Raw genomic sequence first — 15,989 nt, 5'->3', positions numbered from 1 at the left:
CAAGTTACATGTGGAGTATTCAAAAAACTAGTTATTTACCAACAGAGCACTGATTATGGGAATGCTACCAAATACAAGTGGCCAAAAGCTGAACCGTCACCTCCTAGTCAACACGGTCTTACTAGATTGCAGCCCCAATGGGGGGCAAATGTGCTGGAAAATAAAGTAACCGGAAGAAACATTGGAGCTGTATATCGCCTAAGTGGACTCCCGAACATTGACCGACGAAGCGGTCTACATGATGGAAGATATGGACCCAATTGATATTCTGGCGAGAAATTGACATCGGCGGTGCGCAGTTCCCACAGAGTGAAACTATCGTCGACTGGTATGAGAAATGAAACGAATTAGAAAAAGACCGTTCACAGAATATGAGATATTTTGACAAACGCCCCTGGCTAAAAGGTTTCGATCTGATTTGGGCATGATGAAATCACCATATTGCTTGAACATTGCAAAGGCTGCATAATATGCTTTATTTTTTTGTCGAAGAATCACAATTCAAAAGGTTGAATTGGTAGCTACAGCCGGGGACACTTAACACCTGAAGACATCATGGAGCAGCATATTAAAGTCGAAGTGAAATGGACTGAAATCGGAACGGCGGTAGCTAGCATACGTAAGAGGCTTAGGCAGGAAAACGGAATGAAAGAATGTGAGCACGAGCGCAAGATAAATTCTGATCCAAAGCCAGGAGGTAATGCCATATGAGACTCGCGGGGAGAACGGAAGAAGAGTGGCTTTAGTTGGTTATAGTCCCCCATAGCTGTCAATAGGAGCCAACAGTAGGTTTTGGCGCTTTCCACAACACGGAAAACATTAAAGTACCCGTTTCTGCCTGTCGTAAAGTGGAAACCACTCTTCCAGGATGATTGACGTTTGGACACCCTGGGATTGCGGGGCGCAGACCAACCAAAGAAAAAACCACCACGCCCCAAATACATAAAAGGACAATGCAACATCAAAGTAAACGGTCCTAGCAAATAATTGTCACAACAGCATTTAATAATGCAGTTCAAACCCCGTAGCATACTAGTGGCGCTCAAGTTCTGTTATCGACTTCTTTATTGTATTTTTTTTTTATTCGCTACTTGTTTTAGTTTCAATGCTTTTACAATTTATCATAGTTACATAAAGTGATAAGCCTATAACACCGAAATCTACTTACATGCAATGTACGAAAATAGGGACTACCTCGCCTTATATATTGAATTCAGTGGCAAAACAAATCTCAAATGCATTCAAGTTAATAAGAAAACGCATTAGATTGCTGATGTTGACAAAACGAAACCATTTATTGTGGGACTTTTACTAAGAATCGATTCCACTATTTACTCTCAGAAGACAAACTTTTGGCCAAACTCCACAAATCTGTAAATTTTTATATTAAATAATAGGCAGCAGTCGAATTTGTAGAATTTCACATTTGTCCAAAAGCAAGCCTTCTCAGAAGAAGCAATACTGTTCAATAGACTTAAGAGATGAGTTTTTCTAAACGAGATGCATTCAGTTCTGATTTCAGTGCAATTTTATCGAATTTCGATGACTGATATTTGTTAAAAACTGCTTTCAGCTGAGCAGTGGGTGCATTCTTCAAGAGTGTTGCAATTTTCTTAACTAACGGTCGCAAATTATCCGCTGTGTATCCTGTGTAGAATTTTAAAGTATTTGTCCATAGTTGATCGTCAGTAATTTTTGTGTCCTTATTGAATAGTTTCAACGCTAAGAATAAAGATGCTGCTGCCACCTCTGACGGCCGATGATGCGCAAGAGTGTAGTCAATTGAAACAAGTTCAATAAGATATTTGGCTAACATATGAGTATCTTCAACCGTGCTAGCTGCCTTCGAAAAACGACGAAGGAAGTGAATACTGGACGGTCGACCTAGATTGTAGTCAATAGTCTTTATGATCTTCTGTTCTATTGCAAGAATTTCATGCTTTGAGTAGGTATCGTCTGCGATATACACAAAGTCGCCAATCTCTGGTGGATAGAGTTCCTCGTACTTTGATGCAAGGAATAGTGCTCCGATACCGACAAGTTGTAGGTATTGCCGCTGTGTTGTAGGTACTTCCTGTAAGTTTTAAACAGAATCTATTAGTGGGAGTTCATCTCATAGAGGTTCAAGGCGCTTACCTGTAAGTATCTGTCGATTAATGCAACTGTCAAATGATATGTTTCAGGCAATAAACGGAATTGGAAATGAACCTCGTTTATCCAGTCGAGAAGTACTGCCCTCATTTTTGGGGTCACCTGTGCAAATAAAAAATGTCGAAGGTAGAAATTGGCTTCAATTAAGTAGACCAAACAAGAAACTTAATTTTACGGAATTGCTCTCAACTTCTGTGGAGAGTGCTTTAGGAGATCACTCACCTCAGCCTGTTTGTCTAGGTGTGCTTTACGTACTGGCATCTGTAACTCCAGTTGGAACAAATATGAATAAATATCATTAGCATATTCGGAAACCAAAAGCAAATTTTTCGAATCGCCAGCGTCAATGTTCTCTACCTATTGGTGAATAGAATAAAATTAATCAAAGAATGTAACCCAACTGCACATTGTACGTACTTCGTCAATCAGTGAAGATGAATGTGCCGTAATCTTACAGTTAACTTCTATAGATTTTGGCTGTTCGGATGAGGGGACGACAATTGGAGCCGAAACATGAGGAGCAATAACTGCCACAGCCTTTGGCTTTTCCTTTTTCTCCTTACATAAAACGGCCTTAAGTTTCGACAATGATCGACGCGACACATTACTTTCCTCCCTGCGAACAGGCGCAATGATTTGCTGAAGTGAAACAGGCTGTGGTTGCGATGCTTGTTTTTCAACTGCCTTTGGTTTAGTTACAACTGAAAAGAAAACTCGAAATTAATTTTGGTGCCCAGAATTTATAAGGTGTTTTTGAGGGGTTGAATGAGCTATATCTAACTGCCTTAGGCATCATGGATGATAGCAACATCCTTTATAAACCTAGCATCGATGATTCAATGTGAGTTATTCCGACAAAACTCGCTTATTCCAAATTGTTTAGTGTTCAAAACTTCAAAGCTCATACCCACAACTCACGTTTGCAAAGTCGATGCCCCTTATACTCCAAAATTAGTGCACCGATCGTTCAGAAATTTCAACCATTTTTTTATTTTGCAATAATAAATTAGCCGATTTTTCCGCAATAATCGCGTTTTTCAATTCAAAGTCCAGTCAAAAATTGAAAAAGTTAAAGTTTCGAAAGTTTGGAATTAATTTTAAAATGGGGGTGCGACAGTCTTCATCAATCAACAAGCGAAAATTAAGCACACCACGTTATTTACCACGAAGGAAATAAAGTATGTAATGCTGCCACCGACATATTATCAACCATGCGATGCTACATCTGTGGTCAAATCTCCCAAAACTTCAATATGTTGAATAAAGGGCATGAAGAAAACTCAGAAGCAATGAACTTGGCTTGTCTACTCCCCATACGAGGGATTCGGTTCCTTGAATCCTTGCGCCATATGGCATATAAAGTACCAATAAGGAAATGCGCGATCAACTACAGATAAAAAGACTGTGCAAGAAGCAAAAGAAAAAAAATTAAACAGAATTTAGGCAAGAAATGGAGCTCTTAGTGGATGTCTCTAAAGTTGGTTTTGGAAATACCAATAATGGTGACATATCAAGAGCATCTTCCAGGATCACCAGAATTGATATGGACCTCATCAATTGAATGCGAGTCATAATAGAAGTAAATGACGTTTTCGCTTAGGAAACAGCAAAAAAAAATGTGTGAAATTATATGAATGGCACCCTATTTCACCTTCGGTCCACAAAACTTTAATTCATGAAGGCCAAGTTATAATTCACGCAGTATTACCGGTGTGACAATTATCAGAAGAAGCAGTTAAAGCCCGCAATAACAACTTCAAGCAATACCGACTGAATTTTTTGAAACAAATCATCGAATCCAATCTAGATATTTTCAACAGATTGCTGTTATTGTTTAGGTTCGATTAGACGAAAAGTTTATATAAATAAACTAAAAAATAATTTTGTCTGATTTTAAGATATAATGATGATGATGTGCCAGTTTGTTAGGCTCCAAATTACAGACCACCAGATGGAAGTGGCTAACACTTCATCAGAATGAAAACGTAAGTTTGAGATATTGAATGTCGCCTCCATTCGTCACCATTTATTGAATCATTCGAATCGACCCCGGGTGGCAAGCGCGAGGTGTTGCTTCAAGGCTGGCACAAACGCAAATGCGTTTCCGGCAGGGGCAATAATAGGAACTTGAGCAAGAAAAAAATGCTTACACTGACGAGACCTCCTAAAACCACTCTTGATGAGGCGACACTAAATCACTCAATTCTTCTATTGATGCATGCAAAGTACGTCAAATTAAAATAAATTGTTTTTTTTTTAGATTTGGCATAAAAAGTAATTAAATCTTTGCAACTATTGGGAACCAAACCTTAATAGGGGGAAGGGGAAGCAAACTTTCATTCCACTTTTTCATTTATTGTTGGTCACCATTTTTCTTATTTTGCTTTTTTTTATTGTTTGTGAAGTTTTGTAAAATGACACTTGAGAAATCGAAATGTTCGAAGGATCCCTCCCGCATTCCCGAGCGTGACTAGCATAGAGGCATGTAAGCACGTGCGAACGGAATATTTCAATGGAACTTCAGTATTTGTGGGCATAGCCTCATGATCAATTTCGCCAATTCTTTTTAGGTTTCAGTATACCTCTCTCTTCCTAGTTGTCTCCCACCACTCAGGATGCTCTTTGGCTATTAACCAATCATATTTTGTCATTACAAGTGTTTACCTTCAGAGCGACTCTGCTTGCCTGCGTTTGCAGAATCCTTCCATATCCTCTAGTCAAGAGAAAAACATTACTGATAACACAAGAAGTACTTCATTTCTTGACAAAAAATTTATTTTTCCAAAAAGCGTGTCACTTTATATCCTTTACCCTTCCTTCCTCTCTGACATGAGAAGTGTCGATTGATTACTGTTTCGTTAGTGGAAATGAAGAGTATCATCCAAATTTTTTTATCATGACGAAGGAAAGGCACTTTCCGGATGATGCCGATAGAGTTGTATCATCATCAACGACGCAACAACTGCTATCCAGTCTAGGCCTACGCCATCACTCCATCTCCGGCAGGGTCTGCCTCTTCTTTTTCTACGATAGATATTACCCTTATAGACTTTCCGGGCTGGATCATCCTCATCCATATAGATTAAGGGACCCGCCCACCGCAACCTGATGACCCGGATTTTATCCACAACCAAACGGTCGTGGTATCGCTCAAAGATTTTGTCGTTAGGCTACGGAACCGTCCATCCTCATGTAGGGGGCCAAATATTCTTCATAGGATTCTTCTCTCTCTCTAGAACGCGGCCAAGACTTCGCAATTTTTTTTCCTAAGAACCCAGGTCTCCGAGCAGCCAACAACCGTGCGCAGATTTCATTGTCATAGTTGTTATCGGTTGTGATTTTCGATCTGCGTAGGCCAGTAGTTAGGTGGACTTAAAGAGGATGGGGCCTCTCTCATTTACATCTGCATCGCGAATCACTTTCTCCAGGGCCAGTTTGAAGAGGACGCATGATAGGGCATCCCCTTGTCTTAGACTGTTGTTGATATTGAAAGGTTTCGAGAATGAGCCTGCGGCTTTTATCTGGCCTTGCACATTGGTCGAAATTTATTTCGAATATTGTTAATGAGACAGACAGATGCCACCACCGGTGCTCTCCGTGGCGTATTAACTCACCACGAGGCCGATTTAAAAGAGTAGGACTACTTCACACGGAGTAATAGTTGTCGTGACGTTGCTGATTTGACATTTTAAAAAATTGTATAAATAATTGAATAGATTGGAGTAGATGGAGTGAAGACTCCTTTCTCTCATATCATTTTTCAATTTACTTTAGGTGTATGGGGCTATCGCGCCTGGCAAGATAGCGGAGAATATCTTGTAGATAGTACTCAGCATCGTGATACCGCTATAAATGCTGCATTGCTTGATTCGATGTACCAAAACTTGAGCATTAGTTGATGAACTCCTGGTATAGTTGGTCGCCTCCATATTTAACTAATTCGGCTGTAATTCCATTAGCTCCTGGTAACTTATGGTTTTTAAGTTGATGGATTGCACGGACTGTTTCTTCTATGCTTGCTGGTGGCAGCAGTTGTCCGTCGTTTTCAGTTGGCGGGACCTCCAACTCGCCGATATTTTGGTTGTTCAGCATTTCATCAAAATACTCAACCCATCGCTCCAATATGCCCATTCTGTCGGAAATCAGATTTCCCTCTTTGTCTCGGCAGGATGAGCATCGCGATTTATAAGGCCTGTTGACTTGTTGGTAAAACTTGCGCGCTTGGTGCGGTTGCTCCCTGTACTTTTCGAGTTCACAGACCTGTTCGTTCTCCCAGGCTTCCTTTTTCCGTCTGTGAAGTCGCTTCTCCGCTCGACGGAGTTCGTGGTAGGTCTCTGCGCGTGCCCGCGTTCTTTGAGAATGCAACATTACTCGGCATTTAAACCACTTTTCTTGCGGCTGGGGCCAAGTATGTCAACGATAACGCTCTTCAGGTGGTTGTGAAGATCATTTGTTGATGCTTCATACTGTATACACGGCTTTATGGAGATTCAGTGATAAAATTAAATTAGTAAGGATAATTTGACGAAGAAATGCGCAACCCTAAGGTGCATATACAGGCTGATACAATAGACCCTAAGAAGTGGAAAACGCATCTTTCATTTGCAAATTAGTTCATATAATTTTTGAAAACAACACACAAATATAAAATAATTTAAATGATATGAGCTAATTGATTTCCGTTCTGTGAGTTAAAGCTTGAGAATACACTCAAAGTCTTCCCTACTTGTCATACGAAGAGCGACTAAAAGGAATAGAAATTTGTAGGCTAGCAACGTATAAATTTCGAAACTTAAATGCTACCGAAACATCAAGAACGCCTCGGATAGGCACTGATCTCTCGGCTATGATGTTTGGCTATCGAAAACGGACTATGAATGGTTTCTGGAATGTGCGCACGCTCGGCAACGACGCAGCGGGGGTCCTCAGAATGTTCGCTTTCTCCAGCTTGAACGGGAATTCCAGCGAAATAAGTTGGACATTCCGAGCATAAGTGAAGTAAAATGGTAGGATTCTGGAGAGTACTCTTCTCCCTCTTGCAGTAATGTGCTTTGTACTCTGGAAAGCCAAGTGGTAGCAGACGCGACTCCAATGTCGGGTTGCTTCTGACGGCTACCGCAAGGCGCTCTCTCTTAACCTTGGAGCCGGTTTCCGACAGACTTCTAAATGTAAGATTCCGGTCCAGATTAAGGAGAATCAGAATTGTACAATGCTACGCACAACGGAGACTGACGATGTAGTGGAGAAGAATGCTTTCTATGAGCAAATACACACAATTCAGGGGAGGATTCCTAAAGGTGACATTGTGATCGTGAAGGGTGATCTGAAAGCCAAGATGGACTCTGATAACACATTCCTCGGACATGTGATGAGGGAACACGGTCTTGGTGACCGTAACGATAATGGTAGGAGGTTCATGGATTCCTGCAACTTCCAACGCCCCATCATTGGTGGCTTTTTTTCGACCAGAGAGCCTGCCATAAGGTCAGTTGGATTTCAACGGACGACACCGTACGACCAATCAGATCGACCACTTCGCGACCAACAAATTTAGAAGTTCTCTTCTAGATTTATATAACAAGGGAGACGCTCACATAGGCTTCGAAAGAGATCACCATCTAATGGTCGCTTACGTTCGCTTGCGTGTTGCGTTTGCCACTTCTCACAGGGATGCCGAGCTGCGACCGCCTAAGTCCAACATCGACTGCTTATATGATCCAACTGTCGCGAACGAGCTATCTTGCTGGTCGGACGGCAGATATACTAAGTAACCTGACTGAGAATATCGATGAGCATTGGCCTGCTATCAAAAATGCTCTTTTCTCAGCTGCGACACAGGTCATCGGCCTCGTCTCGAAGGGTGGTCATAAGATCTAGTTGACTGCTGAATCGTGAAACAGATCGGTCGATCGGCTGCGAGTGATGCGCTCGAACTTTGATACCGAGAGAAATCACGAGAAGTTTAGCGTAGTGTACATGGGGACTAGAGAGAATTTGATATTGCGCTGGCCAGGGAAATAGAAGATGCCACAGAAGGCAATGATATCAGACGCATACAGCATCACGAAAGAGCTTGTATATGATTGCAAATCTTTCGATTCTTCTTCTCATCCAGGATTACGATCAACCAGAGAGGTGGAAAGAACATTTCACCAAGATTCTTAACCATATCAAATCCGGTGAGATTGCTCCTCTTGTGGATGAAATGGCTAGTCATCGTAGCGTGCAGATACGGACTGTTCCTCCAAGCAGAAATCATTTCGGTCATCAATGCACTCAAACGGAGTAAAGCCACTGGGCTAGACGGCCTCCTTCCAGAGTTGTTTATCGCTGCACCTGCAGTTACTGCATATATGCTGCTTCCACTCGTACGGAAATCTTAAGAATCCAAGACATTTCCCAGAGTACCCGTTTTGAGTGTGACAATTGGAAGAGCATGTGCATGCTCCCTGCTGTGGCAAAGATAATAATAATCTTAGGCGCAACAATCCATATTGGATCAAGGTCTTGAAGTGTTTTAGAGCACTTCATTCAAGATCGTAATAGTGCACTACATTACACTGTAGGAGGCAATCCTAAAACGCATCAAAGTACATCTCGAAAGTTTGATCGACAGAGAGCAGGCTGGTTTTCGCTCCGGGTGCTCCTGCATGGACCACATCAACACCCTACGGATTATTTTGGAACAACGCGGAGTTTATATCTTAGTTCATCTGCTCTTTATCGAGTTTTTCTGGCGTGCTATACGTAGGAAGGGCATTCCGGAGAAACTAATAGTCATTATTAGAGCGACATATAATGACACAAAATGTTTGCAGCATGTGAGGTAAAATCTCAAAGGATTTCGAAGACCAAAGTGGAATACGCCAGGGTTGCATATTATCACCGATATTATTTTTTATTATCGATGGCAGTCTCCAGACTGCCTTGTCCGGAGGATATGGACGATAACATCCTTCCTCAAATCTCTCGACTACGCTGATGACATCTGCTTGCTCTTTGATCGTGTAATGGACCTTGCCCAAATGGGTTTGGATTTGGAAAGAGGCAAGTAGAGTTGAACTGAAGATAAACAAAACCCAAGTTCTTAGTCTGACGGGTCATCGCAATCTGCCTGTCTGTATTAATGGGCAGAGCATCGAAGGCGTCTATCAATTTGTATATCTATCAAGCGTAGTTTCTGCCGGCGGTGGCACTGAACTTGATGCCCGACGCATTAACAGCGCTAGATCCGCTTTCGCTGCCCTGTCTAAAATCTGGAAATGCATTCATCTCAACACCAAGATCAAGTTGAAGCTGTTCTACACTAGTGTTCCTCCTATGTTGCTATATGGGAGTAGCACATGGAAAGTGAAATCCACTGTTACTCAAAAGCTACAAGTCTTCGTTTAAGGAGGAATGATAATTGCACTGCAGGCTACGCCATGCAAAATTGCCTCACTGCAAAAATTCTTGCAGCAATGAAATAAAAAATCAAGATAAATAGCAACCATGTGAGCACCGATGAAGGGAAGAAGTGGTTCTCAAAATATTGGTATTTGCAAGCTTAGTAAATATTACTAGCGAATAGAAAATAGACAAATATTAATTATTCCAAATAATCCAAATTGTTTTTAAGATCGGAAAACCACGTAACCTAAGTTCAAAGACATTAAACGAGACGCTCTACAGCATATCACATCTTGGTGAATTAAAGCGTCGTCAGGCATTCATGCTGAACGAGTGACATATACAAAAATATCCACATTCGAAGAACTGGAAAAACCCAATCATGCATGAAAATTTCAAACTGATTTGCTTCTATTCCTTACTATTAAGCTAGATTTTCCGTTAACTTTAATTTGAAAGTGCTCATGAATATAAGGTTCATGTTTCAAATGTGTTAGACGCCGGTTCCCTTCAACAATTGCAATCACGGAAACCATAATGTGAGGCATGTTTAGAAAGTTGCATCATTATTTGCGCCAATGGCACTTATGCACTTTGATCTAAAATAAATACGTACCTCGTGGCTTTAGGACCTTTATTTCACTTATCGTCGTTTTCAGTGGAACCGTTGGTTGCTTCGGTGCTTTTGCCAGGACCACTTTATTGGCGGCACTTGAGAGAAATTCAGTCTTTTTCCAATGAGAGTCCACACGAGCCTTTGCATTCTTCAGGCAATTCACACTGCAAGGAAACAACGAAAACTATTATTCCAGCTCGGCTCCCATTTACACCATACACACTTCTCCTTTTGTACATCATTTGTCTTTACGAGCGCCCTGTTTCCCAGTTCACCCAGAGCCGCCCGTTTCGTGAGTCCCACTGTCCCCGCTTTGAGGAGCTGACTCGCCTTCTTCGCTTTCTGTTGGGTATCATTCTATAAATAATAAAACACAATTTATCATACACCTTTCTAATTCATTCCGTTAGATAACTGCAAATCGTACTGTAAAACGAATTTTCCTAGCAATTTACCTCGTCCACTTTGTTTGCTCGAAGGCGGGTAGTCATCATTTTTGCCTTCGCAGGATTCAGGAATAAAGAAAAAACTTTCTTACTAAAAGATATACACTTTCACGCTAAATAGCTAGTCTAACTTATAAAATAAAATCGGGATTTTATTGCTTTAATATTCTTGCAGTCTCTGATCGATGCTACACACTCGCCTCTGACGAAAATGACCCGATATTGCAAACGATGGACTGCTACAAACCGTTGGATTTGTTTTCAAAGTATTCAGCAGTCGAACGGATTCAGCTGTCTACCACGCGAGTCAAGTTTGAGACAGATAACTACTGATTCTGTGAACATGACATTTGGTGTGGGAGCTTTATGCTGCGAAGATTTATTGAAAATGTACTTAATGGGAGTGATATCTACAATTATCGTAATTCTTTTAAATTCAGATTACAGATATTGGGGTATTTTATATAAATCAATTCAGTTAAACCGAACTGAAATGGCAGATGGTTTGTGTTTACACTAAGAACCAATCCCTCACTGAGAGCCTTTTAATTAAAACAAGTTTCTGGAACATAACAGGATGCAGAATTAAACACGTATAAAGCGTTTGCCTACATAAAGATTTATTTTTCCAGCAACTTATTCCCTATTTCAAGAAAAAGGAAAGATACTGAAGGCAGATGATGGTTTAACCTTGCCCGAAAGCTTTGGGCTTTCAACAATCATATCATGTAACTTTAAGTTTGGAAAATGTAAAGAAAAAGTAAATACTTTAAAAACTAAGTGGCAATTTGGTAATTTAAAGTTCCTACTTGAATGCAATTGCAAAAAAATGAATTGCACTCATCATTTCAGCAGGTCTTTGGGGTATTCCCTCATTCATTGAACGTATTTATGTGGCGATCAACGCCTAATCCTCAAAACTTTAGGCATTGACCTGATGTCACGCTGGGAGCGGGGCGAAAAGTAACAAAAGTGTTTTGTCAACTGATCGGCGAGGACGTACTCGGAATTCCGTGTGCACTGTGCAAGTGAAATCCAACTTAAAGTTAATAAAAAACTAATTAAAAGAAAATAATCAGAGCGAGAATCAGGTAATGGTGCTGAGCTTTCATTTACTTTGTTGGTTTTTTATAAAATTTGTGTGGCTGCAAGTGTTTTGCCTACGGAAATGCAATCGAATTGTTGTGGTCAATTGATCGGCACTTTTTCTTGAAATCGGTGCGGAATTTTCAAACTCCGCTCTGGAGCCATGTTAGTGATTTCCGCGACGAGCAGATTCTTATAGAAAATCGATATTTTTTCTGAGCAGTGGATGTTTGGAAAAGTCGACCTTTGTTGAGTTTTCCGGGTTAACAAGTAACAATTGCAATCTAGATTTGGTTTAGTCGCGATTTCGGATGCTCAGTGGGCATGGATTTAGTGGAAAGTATTTGTTGAAAAGGCGCGGGACCTGGCTCGGCCACCATTTTGTTGCCAAGTCAGTGACGAAATAGAGCTCCCTTCCCGCACTTTTCGTGACGTCACGGAGCGTCGTCTCGTGCACCGTGAAGTGTTTTTGTTTTGCATTTCGGTAAATCTGTGCTTGGTCTGGCAGACTTCATGTGTTGAATAATTGGGTTTTTGTTTGGAATAGATTAATGCGAACATGATTAGATATTTTCCACTAATAATTTGATTTCTCTAGAAATGGCGCGTACTAAGCAGACTGCCCGTAAATCTACTGGAGGAAAGGCTCCACGTAAACAACTGGCCACCAAAGCCGCCCGTAAGAGCGCCCCGTCGACCGGAGGTGTGAAGAAACCACATCGTTACCGTCCCGGAACAGTCGCTCTTCGAGAAATTCGTCGCTACCAGAAGTCGACTGAGTTGCTCATCCGTAAACTGCCCTTCCAGCGTCTGGTCAGAGAAATCGCCCAGGATTTCAAGACCGATTTGCGTTTCCAGTCCGCCGCTATCGGAGCCTTGCAGGTAAGTGGCCCTAACCTAGTGCTAAGTTTAAGTCCTTATTGCAACTGATTAATTGATATATTTTCGCGGTTGCAGGAAGCCAGTGAAGCTTACTTGGTCGGCCTTTTCGAAGACACCAATTTGTGCGCCATCCACGCCAAGCGCGTCACCATTATGCCCAAGGATATTCAGCTGGCGCGACGAATTCGAGGCGAACGTGCTTAAGTGCACTCGCCCAATGGACGTCAGAGTTTAGCGAATGAGAACAACGTGACATTCGGCCCCACGAAAACACTGACAACTTCAGAAACTTGTCCACTCGGGGCTTCTTCAAATACGAAAAAGTTTCATTTTACACATTTCCTCGTATCTATTTTATATTTATGTCTTAATTGTAAGAGTAGTGTTCGTTTAATGCGCATAGGGTTACGTTTAGTACTTCCGGGAGTTCTTTTTAGGATGTGAAGATTGAATTTCCGTTCAATTGATCCTTTTGATAACCAATGTAACGTCGTAGTGGAGATTTTATGTTACACAAATTTTATAAGCATAAAATTATGGCATCTGAGATATTCCCACCACTTTGATCAAATAAATACTTGAAATAGATTAAATTGTGTTTCATGGGGGATAGCGGAGACTAGCCGGCGGACTATGTATTTAACGTAGTGTTGGCAAGATGTGCCATGAGAAGAAGATTTGGACCCGAGCAGTGGGCGGGGTGTTGCCAAGTATACTTTACAGAAAAGATTAGTAATTTTTGTTGTGGCGCCGCAGTCTGGCGATGGCGTTCAGTAAAGTGGCAATGGTGAATTCATACTTTTTATATCGCCTAGTTTTCGAGGTTGGCATCTCTCGTTTCCAATAATCAGTAGCCTCTCGGAATAGCGAACCAAGTGAAACAACTTTCGCTATTTCAAATGTGCTCGTTATTTCGAAACATTGTTTTAAGAGAGGCGTTGCAAAAAAAACGGAAGAGTATATACTTCATATTCTTTTGCAATGTAACAACTTTTCACAGAATCTGAATAAAACAAAATTGTTTTTTTCCGAAACGGAATATATTTTATTTTGGACACGAGTTGTGCCGTTTTTCAGTACCTGACAAACTAAGATTAATTCCTATTCTTATAATTGCTACCAGATTACTTAATTAGAGATCGTAGAGACACTAATGTTGCCCGGTGTCTCTCAGAAGCTTCGATTGCACGTTGTCCGTGCCGTGGTTCAATCTGTTCCCTTCTGGTTCGCCAAGCTCTCTTGCGCGTTCAACTTCCTCCTGTTCTTGCATTCCCTGATGACTTCTACGTTGTCCCATGTGATACTATGTCTCTTCTATCATTGATTTCATCGTTGTACTCTTATTATTTCTCCTGGCCGTTTCCGCTTCTCTCGCGTACCGAAACCAGTCTTTTAGTTTATCCTATGTAGCACTTCTCACAATCTGGACATGTCACTTTATATATCCCATTGGATTCATGTTTTGATTTGTGGTCCTTGGGGGATCCCAGCCTGCTCTTGGGCTGGTAAATTCTACTCAATGGCAATATGTCGATGTTTAGCCCTTTCGTCGTTTTTATCATAATTTCGACGAAGCCGCAAAGTATGTGACCCATATTCTTTTCCCTTCCAAGTTATTAACGGCGGATGTCATTGCCCTTATTTCTCCCCTTTTCGCCTTTTTCATCATGAGACTTTCAATAACGACCGTTGGAAGCCGTTCTTCACTCCGGTGACGATTACATACTCCTTTTATTTCCAAAATCTTTCTTTTATGTGAATGCGGGTGGTTCGAATTATCTTGGATCGTTCGCTGTAGGTGTGTAGTCTGCCGGTAGATGTCTAATGATCCTGAAGTCCTCTAGCTCTCTGGTTCCTTTGTAGAAGTTCCCTCTGAATGTTAGGTAGCTCTCTGACATGCATACCCCTGCCAGTTTCATGCGCATCCCTGTTTCTCTTCTCCATGCCAAGGATGTAGGATTTTTACTCAGTAGCGACTCCTGAAAATATAAAAGCGCCTCCTTCCCTGGGATGCTTCGAAACAAGGTCTCCACGTCAAATGACACTACCCGTTCACTTGCTGTCGTAAATTCCACATCTTTTAGTTTCCTTATGAGGTCCTCTCTATTCCTGATGGATTTTCCAGCGGGTAGTCTCCCTAGTTTTTGGGCGAGTTTATGGCTGTCATTATTTTCCGGAATTCGTTGCAAGGTTTGTGCATCCTTGGCAGACCCTTTATTGTTGCCAGTACGGGGTTGAGCATCCGAAGTTTGGCTGGATTCTCAATAATGCCGCGACATTCCTTTAATACTTTATCCGCCAGTTTAATGGAATCCGGCAAAGGGTCTTTCCTCAATTCAAAGTATCCCTGCCTCGATAAAGATGACGATCTGTTCTTTCGGCAGATTTGGCTGTTGCAGTGTAAAGTTTAAGCCCATGCTTAATAGTTCCCCTCGGTCCTTGTTGAAGATTTGCTTGGATTTATTCACTATGAAATCCAGAAGTTCCGTTGTGCTATTCAGATTAGCCTTTTCGCCCGACGTCTGTATCAAATGGTTCAGCTTTTTTACTGAAATACTCCAAAATCCTTTTTTACGTACCTTTTCGCACTGGAAGTTCCGCTGGGGCTTGTTTACAGTATATATTCTTCCGCGAGTTTTAAATGGGAACTGTGTATCCTCAAAGTCACCTTAGCTAATTGCCCATGGAGATATTTGCCCTATTTTGCCACTATTTTCTGGACCATTATATTCTAGTGCTTTGTTGAAATTTGAAGTCGCTTTAGCAGTTGATATTTTCGAACGAGTTTTCGATGCTACTTTGTATCAGCTGCCATTACGTGTTTCATTCCATATTTTGCATCAAATATAGTCATGTGAGGTATCATCTTAATTAGTACTTTCCGAATTTGATATTAGTTTTGCCGTGGGAGTAAGGAGTCAAAATGAACACACTTCAAGTGAAAAGAGACTAGTTTTCGGAAACTACGGAACCCAAAGATCCGAAAAAATCAGGATGGTGCGCTAATATAACATCTAGGCCTCAAAATATGTCCCATTCCCATGTAAGCCCAAATAAACTTACTAATAGTATATTAACAACTTTTAGAAATTGACTGAAAAACCCCCCTTAAGTTGATCCTAGGAGTGCCAAATTTTGCACCAGCATAAACGGCAATGTCTCAAATACGTATGTCAAGTTTCATGGAAATCCGACCATTAGTGCCAAAATAATATCCTAACAGTAACAGTTCAAATTATAGCCATGTGAATAAGATGCTGTCGTCATAATTAACGAGAATAATTGACATTCGATTGAAATATTATAGTCCCGTATATGAAGAAGTTACTTCTCCCCAGCCCTTTTACCCTTTGCTGATGTTAGGTGAGTCGTTTTTAAGGTTTTATGTAAACACATATACCCAGTGGCGTCATTTTGTG

At 41.1% G+C, this 15,989-nt stretch overlaps 2 protein-coding genes across 2 annotated transcripts; one reads left to right on the top strand and one right to left on the bottom strand.

Annotated features, from left to right (window-relative positions):
• Window positions 1-1,047: 1,047 nt before the first annotated feature.
• Window positions 1,048-10,842, bottom strand: LOC119647425 (G2/mitotic-specific cyclin-B). Its single transcript, XM_038048330.1, has 7 exons — window positions 10,612-10,842; window positions 10,380-10,513; window positions 10,157-10,320; window positions 2,569-2,852; window positions 2,374-2,508; window positions 2,137-2,253; window positions 1,048-2,074 (listed from the first exon to the last, which is right to left on the bottom strand). Exons 1-7 carry the CDS (start codon window positions 10,648-10,650, stop codon window positions 1,475-1,477), a joined length of 1,473 nt encoding a protein of 490 aa, XP_037904258.1. The 5' UTR covers window positions 10,651-10,842; the 3' UTR covers window positions 1,048-1,474.
• A 698-nt stretch (window positions 10,843-11,540) lies between these two features.
• LOC119647429 (histone H3.3A) lies at window positions 11,541-13,163 on the top strand. The gene is made up of 3 exons (XM_038048342.1): window positions 11,541-11,693; window positions 12,287-12,570; window positions 12,646-13,163. The coding sequence occupies exons 2-3, from the start codon at window positions 12,289-12,291 to the stop codon at window positions 12,772-12,774; spliced, it is 411 nt and encodes a 136-aa protein (XP_037904270.1). The 5' UTR covers window positions 11,541-11,693; window positions 12,287-12,288; the 3' UTR covers window positions 12,775-13,163.
• The last annotated feature ends 2,826 nt before the right edge of the window (window positions 13,164-15,989 follow it).

The sequence above is a fragment of the Hermetia illucens genome, chromosome 1 (assembly GCF_905115235.1).
Source record: "Hermetia illucens chromosome 1, iHerIll2.2.curated.20191125, whole genome shotgun sequence".
In the NCBI taxonomy this organism is placed as follows: domain Eukaryota; kingdom Metazoa; phylum Arthropoda; class Insecta; order Diptera; family Stratiomyidae; genus Hermetia; species Hermetia illucens.
This window is presented reverse-complemented; position numbering and strand designations above follow the sequence as displayed.